This window comes from Cicer arietinum, chromosome 4 (assembly GCF_000331145.2).
Source record: "Cicer arietinum cultivar CDC Frontier isolate Library 1 chromosome 4, Cicar.CDCFrontier_v2.0, whole genome shotgun sequence".
Lineage (NCBI taxonomy): Eukaryota > Viridiplantae > Streptophyta > Magnoliopsida > Fabales > Fabaceae > Cicer > Cicer arietinum.
The window spans coordinates 6,628,397-6,639,351 of record NC_021163.2 but is presented as its reverse complement, the minus strand read 5'-3'; the positions used below and the strand labels follow the sequence as shown (position 1 = coordinate 6,639,351).

General features: G+C 28.3%; 2 protein-coding genes across 2 annotated transcripts in view; one reads left to right on the top strand and one right to left on the bottom strand.

Annotated features, from left to right (window-relative positions):
• The window catches only part of LOC101491659 (putative pentatricopeptide repeat-containing protein At3g01580), a 2,472-nt gene extending 778 nt beyond the window's left edge, over positions 1-1,694 (bottom strand). Inside the window, exon 1 of the mRNA XM_073366818.1 lies at positions 38-1,694. Coding sequence (XP_073222919.1) covers positions 38-1,694 — 1,657 coding nt within the window. The remainder of the gene's footprint in view (positions 1-37) is intronic.
• Positions 1,695-3,505: 1,811 nt separating this feature from the next.
• On the top strand, positions 3,506-7,726 carry LOC101514124 (cytochrome P450 709B1-like). Its single transcript, XM_004495795.4, has 5 exons — positions 3,506-3,881; positions 4,187-4,410; positions 6,068-6,318; positions 6,409-6,778; positions 7,184-7,726. Exons 1-5 carry the CDS (start codon positions 3,602-3,604, stop codon positions 7,613-7,615), a joined length of 1,557 nt encoding a protein of 518 aa, XP_004495852.1. The 5' UTR covers positions 3,506-3,601; the 3' UTR covers positions 7,616-7,726.
• The last annotated feature ends 3,229 nt before the right edge of the window (positions 7,727-10,955 follow it).

Here is a 10,955-nt window from a genome sequence, read left to right as displayed (position 1 = left end):
ATTCCTGCTTCCTTCATTTGCTCGTAAAATGCCAAACCCTTTTCTCCTAGGCCATGAGTTCCACAAGCAGATATCATAGTGTTATATGTTATGACATTCTTTACCATCATCTGGTTAAAGACCTTCACTCCGAGTTCTAGAAATCCACATTTGCTGTACATATCTATTAGAGAATTTCCAACAGAAACATTTAACCCCATACCACTTTTGGTTGCATAGCCATGAATTTCTTTTCCCTGTCTAAGAGCACCTAATTGGGTGCACATAGGAAGAACACTCACTAAAGTAATATAATTAGGCCTATGTTCAGCAACCCAAATTTTTCTAAAGGTTAAAAATACCGACTGAAAATCATCAACTAGATGATACCCAACAATTAGTGAATTCCATACCATGATGTCCTTATCTGACATGTATTCAAATATTGACTCCGCTTCCCTGATTGACCCACAATTAGCATACATATCAATCATTGCGCTTCCTACAACTACATCCGTAAAAAGTCCTTGTTTGAGAATAAAGTTATGCATCTCCTTCCCCTGTTTCAACAATTTGAGTTTTCCCAAGGCAGAAAGAACACTAGTAACAATAATTTCATTTGTTGCAAAACCCATATTCACCAATCTAACATATAGTTCAAAGCTCTCTAGGTACAGACGATTTTGTGAGTAGCCAGCAATCAAGGTACTCCAAGAAACAATATCCCTACAAACCATGTAACTAAATACACGATCCGCCTCAAGTGGATAACCACATTTACAGTACATGTCAATGATGGCATTGGAAACATACAAATCACTGTCAAAGCCACTCCTCAAAGCACAACCTTGCAGTGCCATCCCCAAATTCAAAGCCTCCAATCTGCCACAAACAGGTAACACAGATGCTACAATAACCGAATCAGGCTTTAGACCTTCTGATCTCATCTTTCTGAACAACGCAAGAGCTTCAAGGCACTCACCATTCCACACGGTTCCGCAAATCATTGCAGTCCAAGAAGCCAAGTCTCTAACCGGCATTTCATCAAATAAGCTACGCGCATCTTCTAAGCTTCCACATTTAACAAACATGTCAATAACAGCACACTGAACAAAAAGATTAGGCTTTCCCTCGTTGTAGAGGATAATGTGATGAACCCATCTTCCAATTTCAAGAGCACGCAAGGACGAACAAGCTTTGAGGACAAGTGGGTATGTGTAATTATCAGGGGTGACACCTTGTCTGAGCATGGAGTGATAGAACTGAATGGCATGGGTGAAGTGGCTAGAACCAACAAGAGCTCGTAGAATGGCATTCCAAGCAAGATTGGACTTTTGGGGGAGTTGAGTGAAGGAGAGAAAGGCGTAATGGAGGGAACCAAAGTTGACATAGACATTGACAAGCTGTGAAGGAAGGGATTTATGAGGAGAAGTTGGGTGAAAGAAACCGAGGACGAGAAGAAGAGCGTGCAATCTTTTGGCTTCCAGAAGATTGGGTGGAGAGTTGAGTTGATGGAACAAGGAGGTGATGAAGAAAATGGGAAGGGAATGTTTTTGTCGTGCGAGTATGACATTGGCATAGGGATTCAGCTTGATAGGTGTATTACGAAACACCAAATTCCGCAAGGATAGCATTGGCATTGGCATTTGGCACTGTCCATTACCCTTACTTCTGAGTTGCACGTCCCACACGTTTTTAATCCTTGAAAATAACATGCAGTGTCACCAAAATTCCTGAAAAACTTGGGTGCTGCTATATGATGTGTCGGATATTATAACAGGCATAATTTAGGGTTCTACTTCTAAAATAATGGATAAAGTAATGATATAATGAAGACTATTAATTAAATATTCCATTCATCTTTGGATTGAGAAATAGGCCAATAATAAATTATTATTAAAAACCGTTAGATACAACAATTTACATATTTTATCTTTCACTTATTTACACTATATTACTTTTCTCGGTCTTCTCTCTCCATGTTTTTGTTCTCAACCGCAATTGTTATAGGGCTATAGAGTGTGTTTGTGAGTTGAGTTTTAAAGGAAGCATTTTTAAAGATTAAGTTTATATTTTTAAATATATTTGATATTTAAAAAAATACTTCAATTACACTTGATACATTATTAAAAATATTTTATAGTGTCGTTAATTTAGAAGAGAAAAATAAGTCATCATCTTCCTTTCCCTGCAAAATCCAACTCCCATATACCCCCTTAAACTCAACATGGTTGAGAGTCTACCCCTCATGACCCACCGTTGATGTGTTGTATACCTTTTTTTATTGAATTGTAAGTTAGTGATGATGGTAAGACAATATTGTTTATGGTCCAATTAAAAAGTGTTTTGGGGTTTAAAGTGGTTGTATGTTGGCCAAACTCAAATTCAGTGTTATTCAATTTGTGTAGAAACTATTTTGATAGAATTTCAATAAAGATAGAAACTAATTTAACTGTCAGTGATAGCTAGCATAATTAATATCAATCATATGAAGTAACATATATAGAGATCTAATTGAACAAAAAGATAAATTATTTTACAATACAAATAAACAGTCAGCCACCATTAATGGACAGTATATCTCAATACTAAACAGTTGTCATGCACCACTTCACATGCCGCCCAAAACAAATAACAACAAGGAAGGACAACGATTTTAGCAGTTGATGTGAGATTATTTGTGTAATTTTCTATTTAGTTTTTCTTCTAAACGACATGTAGATTACAAAATTAAGAAACCAGTCCATCTATCTATATTTGTATATATTGTACAATAAACATCCATCAACAAGAAGTTTTCAGAGTAAAGCTAAATAACCGGCTCCCATTTTATTAATGTTTTTCGGGCGAAATATTTTAGGGAATTTTTAAATTTTGTCCGTCCATTGTCAGCCAAAAAAGGACAATGGTTTCCACGATTCAACCAAATGACATGAAATATTATTAATATAAGAAAAGAAAAAATGGTAATAGAAATTTGGATGCAATTTTTAGTTATAATTTTATTTATATTTCATTTTGAATGGACAAAAAAATAAATAAATATATAATTTTTATTTTATAAATATAGTTTATATATATAATTACTGTAAAGAGTTTTTTTGTGATTAATTAATTATAATAATTAAATTATTAAAGATATTTAATTTTTATTATAACTATCTTTAAAATTATACCTATGAAAATTGATGATGTAAAATATTTTACAACAATAATATATTATAATTAAATTTTTATTTTAATAGCAAATGTTAATAAATATCCTTATACACTCGATAAAAATCTAAACTCAAAAATGAAAGGGAAATGATTTTTTTTTCATCAGAGAAAAAAGAAAAGAAAAATAATTTTCGAAGAAATAAACAATTTTAATGTTAAATTTTGTGTATTTGTAAAATATATGTGAATTGTTGAAGATAAAAAAACACTAATATTTATTTATTCTAAAAACCAAGTAAGAACATTGAGTTGGATAGTACCCAACATCTAGAACATGGCCACTTTCAACAACTTATTTAACCAGCCTCATCCTAAAAATCTAGCAGCGATATCTTTCTACTTTTTCTCTCTCTCTCTCTCTCTCACACACACAGACACATAAAGAAAGAGAAAGACAAAAAAAATGGGATATCTGATTGGGGTTGCCATGGTGAGTGTGATCACTATTATGATTGTATCAAAGATTTGGAGAATATTTGTAATTCTGTTTTGGAGGCCATATGCACTGACTAGGCACTTCAGAAAGCAAGGAGTGTTGGGGCCACCTTACTCACTTGTTTATGGTTCTCTCAATGATATCAAAACAATGATGAATGATGAAAGGAAAAACATCATGGATACACACTCACACGATATCACTCAAAGGGTTCTTCCTCACTATCAAATATGGTCCTCCTTATATGGTCATTCATTTCTCTTCTATATATATTATTTCAATTATCTCAACGTAATATTATATATCTAATTTATCCGCCTTGTTAACATGATTAAAAATGAGTTTAACATAAACTAACGTATGTTTGGATACATCAACATAAAATTAAAATTGTCTTAGATAACAAATTTGAGGGTAATTTCAAGGAAAAATCAATTTTATTTGAGAATATTCAAATATATTAAAATAAATTTTATGTTTATATAGTTGGTTTTGCCATATTCCATAAATGAATTCAATAATATGATGAATATATATTGATTGATGATGCAGGGGAGAGATTTCTATATTGGTATGGAACAGAACCAAGGATTTGCATATCTGATCCAGAGCTGGCCAAGGAAATTTTATCAAATAAATTTGGTTTCTATTCAAAACCAAAACAAAGGCCTTCTATAGTAACAATGATAGGACAAGGGATAGTTCTAATGGAAGGATTGGAGTGGGTTAAGCGCAGAAGGATACTCAATCCTGCCTTCTCCATGGATAGACTCAAGGTCTAAATCTTCATATTTACTTTTCTAACTATCACCATGCATAATAGAAATTTTCACTTCCTTTGAATTTGGTAGAGTCGGTCCAAAAGAGATACACGTAGAACCCTTACTTTAGATCAAATTAAAAAATAATTTTTTATTTTAATTTTACATAGTACAAATACACAATACAATAATATGTTATAAAAAATCTTTAAATCTCCAATAACTATACACAAACAAAAAGGCCTCCAAATTTTTTAAATTTCTAATACCATAATTTCTACAAAATAATTTTTTTTATAATTATTAAATAAAATATTAATAATTTATTTATTAATTTTTAAAAAAGTCTGTTTTCGATCACATAATGTGTTAAATTGACCCTAGAACTTGGACTAGACTTTTCGTATCGAAACAAAACCCATCCTTACTTATTGAAACAAAACTCATCCTTACTTATTTGTTTGAAATAGAAAATTTATCCTAACTTGAAATAGACATAAAAATAATTTGACATTATTTATAATATCGTTTTGACGGGTGCTCTTTCCTTGATAAAATAATAGAAGTCACAAAATTTAGGCAATTTTTTTTTAAAAAAAAAATAGATTTTTTTGATCGATAAGGAAGAATAATATTATTGCCAAAAAAAATTGTAAATAAAATAATTTAAAGATAAAGTATAATTAAAAGAAAGAAGTTTAAATCAAAACTTGGAGTCGTTTAATATATATATTTATAAATATTATTAAAAAAATCAGTTATTTAATTGAATAAAAATGATAAATTTATAAATAAAATAATTTAAGTGAAAAATAAAATTGAGTAAAAAATGACCCTATCAAGATTTTCTTCCCTTTATAAATAGTTTTAGATGAAAAAGAAAATCCGTTCTTGAATATTTTGACTTTTCTCCTTTTTAAATTCAATGTGTCGACCTTAAAATATGAATAATCTTATCTTTATCCAATGGTTTCACTTAGTTCAAAAAATGTGTGGTTATGTGAGGGGTGACTAGCTGCTATCAATTTGAATTCATTTTAAAGTTGGAACGATAAGGATAATAGTCTTTAATCTAAAAATAGACACTACTAAAAATTTGAGGATTTAGTTTTATATTTTATTATTTTTGAGTTTTAAAGAGTATATATATAGCGGTGAAAATCACATATTCTAAATATGAAAAAAATTATATCTCACGTTTGAATTTGCACATTGACCTACTATAATTATTATCTAAGTTGTACTTATAGACAATTTGATACTTTATTCCATCTAAAATGAAATATAAGCAAACTTAATTTTTTTTAAAATAAAATATAAAAAAAATTAACAACTTTTCTTCTATTTAATGACAATATGTCTAAACTATACCTCATTTAATATAATTTTTTATATTATCAATGACCCTATTTATTATTCATTGATGATAATTTAGACAATAGACTTTATTTATTTTTATTGGTATTGTATTAATTAAATGTGATCAACAATTCATTTTGAACAACTTTTCTTTTAATATCTACGTTATATTCCAAAAGTTTTGAAATTTATAAAAATATATAACTTTGAATAAACATTCACTTTATCCAAACAAATTATTGAATACTTTTTCATTTGCATTTGACATTACATGTGTGCATTATTTGATGCTATATATATATATATATGACAGGTTATGATAAGTAGAATGGCAGAATGTACCATTTCCATGGTAGATGAGTGGAAAAAGCTAGCCATTGAAGAGAAGAACAAATCAAAGACAATAGAAATGTGTGAAGAATTTCGAAAGCTAACAGCAGATATAATCGCCCATACTGCCTTTGGTAGCAGCTTTGCTCATGGAAGGGAAACTTTTAATGCACAAACTCTTCTTCAAAAGCATTGTGTAGCTTCTAGTTCTGACGTTTTCATTCCTGGCTCCCAGTATAATAATATATTATGCATATGTAAATTTTAATACTTCAAAAATTGTATTTATTATGTTCATTAACGTAATTAATCATTTATATGCAGATATTTTCCTAGTCAAACAAATATTGAGATATGGAAGCTTGATAGGAAAATGAAGAAATCACTAGAATGCATTATAGAAAGCAGGTTGCAGCAATATTCTGAATCAGATAAGTCTTATGGAGATGATCTACTAGGAGTAATGATGGATGCAGAAAAAACGGATGGTGTTCTAAAGTTGAAGATGAATGAAATAATGGAAGAGTGCAAGACCTTTTTCTTTGCTGGTCATGAAACCACTTCCAACTTACTTATTTGGACTGTCTTTTTGTTGAGTTTGCACAGTGATTGGCAACACAAACTCAGGCAAGAAATCCTTCAGATTTGTGGCATGCAAATTCCTGATGCAGATATGCTTTCAAAGTTAAAAATGGTAATTTTCTATAACCTTCATAATTATTAGGTTATTGCTATTTAGTACCAATAAAATGACACTACATGTGTTCCTTTTTATATGTTACATTTGATCCGAGTCAACAAAAATTTATGTATTTTGTTCACATAGATATAATATATCAATTTTTGTTGACTAAATATCTCTTATAAAAAGGAGCAGATGAATCACTTCTAAATAATAATGATATGAATGTATTTCGTTGGTTCTTACAAATTAAACTTGTACTTACATCGTATCATATTTTTATAATTTTTATTAATCTTGATGTCTTTTCATTGTGTAAGCTGAATTTTTTTGGTATTTATAAATTAGAAGTTTGGTGAATCAATTGGTCCCATATTAAAAAGTGACTAACTTGATAGATGAATTTTTGTTATTAAGGTGAATATGGTATTGCTGGAAGCATTAAGGTTGTACTGTCCAGCAATAGAAATAATAAGAGTGGCTTCACAAGACATGAAATTAGGAGATTTGATGATCCCAAGAGGAACATGTCTCACAATCCCAGTTATAATGATTCAAAGGAATGAAAAATACTGGGGTGAAGATGCAAATGAGTTCAATCCAATTAGATTCATAAATGGAGTCTCTAAGGCTGCAAAGCACCCAAATGCTCTACTTGCATTTTCAGTGGGTCCAAGAAATTGCATTGGTCAGAATTTTGCTATGTTGGAAGCTAAGACAGTGATGGCTTTGATTATTCAAAGGTTTTCTTGGTCTCTTTCCCCTGATTATCAACATGCACCTGCAAACAACCTCACTTTGCAGCCACAACATGGCCTTCCTATCATTCTAAAACCATTGCACTTGTAATTCTTACCTTCTTTAGTGCTATTTGTTCAGATAAAATTTAATACTATCTATTTTCTAAATATAAAACTTCTTTCACTAAATAATGGGAATTAAGAAAATTCGCTTTGTTAATTGATATATGATTTTACAACTTTACTTTTTTGGTAAGAGAATTAATTAGTTTTTTATTTGAGTATTTATTACATATTGCAAAAAAAAACAGAACTAACATAATTAAGATTATATTGTTAAAGACATAACAAATATAGTTGAAAATTTGAAAGAAATCTTATAAAAAGAGACAGGATAAAAATTCAGATCTTATATTTAGAGATGAATGTAGTACCATTTCAATCATATGTTTTTGGGAGAAAAATCACAAAGTAAATAGCCTAACTTCTTTAAGGCTATCCTTCTCTAAAATAAAAATCCTGCTCATAATTAATTATTAATTTATATCAAAATGATATTGGATATATGTGGTTCAAATATTTTACTTGTGTTATTTAGTTTGATTGCGTGTAATATGATTTTTGGGAGAAAACTTTCCCCTTGTATCTACACACTTATATATCTACCTTTAACCTATTTTATTATTTTTATTTTATTTTTCAAAAAAATAATTTTTTCGGAACTTAGGTGTATCATAAATTTTTGTCAAACATTTTAAATATACAAATGTCTTTTTTTAAATTTTTTAATACATAAGTGTGTTTTAGTAACTCTAAATCCTAACTTTTGTATATCAATTTTTTTTTTAGAGTTTTTCAATACACATGTATTTTTTAAAATTTAAACTTTGTGTATCGAAAAACTTTAAAAAAGTTTTCTGATACACAACTGAGAAGTTTTTTTCAAATTTTCTAATACAAAATTCAAAATTTTTTAAAATACATGTATTTCAAAATTATATTTTTTAAAAAGTTTTTTAGAATTTAAATTGAATTTAATAGGATAAAAAAAACACTATTATTATTATTATCTTAAAAAAAAAGATAAAATAGATAGTTCATATAAAATTTGAATAAGAAGGTAAAACTTCTTTTTTCTATTTTTTGAAAATTTCAGAAAGTAGTATCACTGTTGAAATTTTTGTTTTGGACCAACGTTTGCTCATTCAATGTTTGAAGCCCAACTATATTGAAACTTGGGCTCCTCTACATTTTGGGAGTTCATTTCTCCCCTATATGTACTATAAACAAACACCAATGTTGTTATATAGTACAATCGTTTAAAATTATGAAGGTTAAAATTTGTAAATTATGTAAATCGATCTCTTTTTACTATACCTAAACGGTTAGTAGTCTGATTATAAAAACTATTATTAGTCGCTGTCTTATAAATTTATAAAATGACAAGTTCTACCGCGATTAACGTAGATGTTATTATAATATTTATTAAAATTAATTAAATTAAGAATTTTAATATATTTATTTATTTTATTTTTATTTTAATAATTAAATATTTTTTTATAATTAAAATTAAAATTATAACAAAAACGTCATTTTAAAGTAAACTCAAAAATTAAAATTACAAAATTTTAGTAGAATTAAATATAAAATATAATCAAATTTATTTATAAATAATGCGTCATTCAATTATTGATAATTTAATTTGATAATATCAAAACATGTTAATTTTTTAAATATATCATAGAAATTTTCTTATAAAAAAATTTAGTTCTTTACAATTAGAAAACATAAAATTGCTGTTTATAGTACTCTACTAAAACAGTTTTATTTTTTATTTTTATCTTAAAGTAGGTGTTGTCCTAAAGCCAAAAAATAGACGTTACACTGCTTCAGTTAAATAATTATTAACCTCAACTTAATAATTCACTTTTTTTCTTTCTCATTTTTTCTCTCTACTATTACTTTCTAAAAAATAAATTGGGCCTTTAATTAGTGGAGCATTTGCCATTCTCGTTGACACTTTTCATTTTTGTAATTAATCTTTGTTCTTTATTCTCTTCAACATCTTGCATGTCGCAATAAAATCACAATCATAATAGATATGGGAAATTAGATTAATTATGGAGTTAATTGTGTATATCTGATTGATACTAATAATGAATGAGCAGATTAAGATTTGATTCAATGAATAAGACCGGCATTGTTTGATATTTTATTAATTGCGAACTTATGGGTTGTAATCTAAGGTGATTGCATATGAGTGACATAGGCATGTGATAATGTTGCCTTTTAATGTTAATGGGCCTTCATTAAGTGGATTACAATAGGAGTCTTATCGAATTGACCTTTCTAATTTGCATGATTTATTAGTACTTAGGAACATGGGGTGCTTCCTGGAATAAAATGTGGGCCTTTATGGATGTTAACGTCAAATAACCTGGGGTACAAGACACGCAGCAGCAGCCTAGGCAATGTCAAATGTACCCTTAGCCAATAACACTTTTTGTTTTTTTATTTAGTTTTGAGCACAATGTCATTTAAGATTTTATAATTTACAAACAATAAATTATAAGCTAGTTTATTTGTTTTACGTCATAAATTAACTTTTGGTGATATATAATATAGCGAGAGTTTGAGCACAATGTTTAATTGATGCCATATATCCTAGTTGACATTTCTCGTCAATTAGTTGTCATCATTTGGGAAATGGATGGATTTAAATGAAGCAAATGATGATGCTTCTCACTCATTTGTGAAATTGTGCAATGGCACATCAAATATGTCCTATACGATTTATGTAACCTGCTTATTAGAATTTATATATTTGGTACAAACGAAAACAAAGAATTTATAGATTTACGCTTATATTTTGGTTGAGTAAATTAACATCCATCATCATATTTTTTATTTAGACTAGAAACCTCTACTATTCTTTTTAAGAATTACTTAACTGAATGAATAGCAAAAGTTATTTAACTTTTCTCATATTTTATCTATCTTGCATTGCAATTAATGCATCACTCGTTTATGAATATATGATTTGCATACTTATCGTTTTTCACTCTTTACATTTTTTCAGTTGTTATAGTTTTTAATATGTAAATTTTTAATTGACATTATTTATAAGAGATAGACATAGAAATGTGTGTCTATATTTTTATTTATGTATTTTTTATAAGAAATAGAAATGATCTTAACTTGATTTGTATGAAGAAAAAAAAGGTAAACCTTACACGTTTGTCTATTCAACCATGGATTCAAGATCTAGATGCTTTAAGTATTGTGTATCTTTTTCTCAGTCATGTTATTAGATTTGTAAAATTAGTTATAAATTATTTACTCTAATTATAAATTAGTTGTTTTTATTTGAATATATAAACTTCATTATACTTATTATTATAAAAATCTTTTTCATTTAATCAATACAATTTTTTTTTCTCTTTTATGTT

Excerpts from the sequence above, each read along its gene's own strand:
- LOC101514124 (XM_004495795.4), top strand. The coding sequence starts at position 3,602 with ATGGGATATCTGATTGGGGTTGCCATGGTGAGTGTGATCACTATTATG. Across the intron at positions 4,411-6,067 it reads TCTCCATGGATAGACTCAAG|GTTATGATAAGTAGAATGGC; the intron begins GTCTAAATCTTC and ends TATATATGACAG. Across the intron at positions 6,319-6,408 it reads GTTTTCATTCCTGGCTCCCA|ATATTTTCCTAGTCAAACAA; the intron begins GTATAATAATAT and ends ATTTATATGCAG.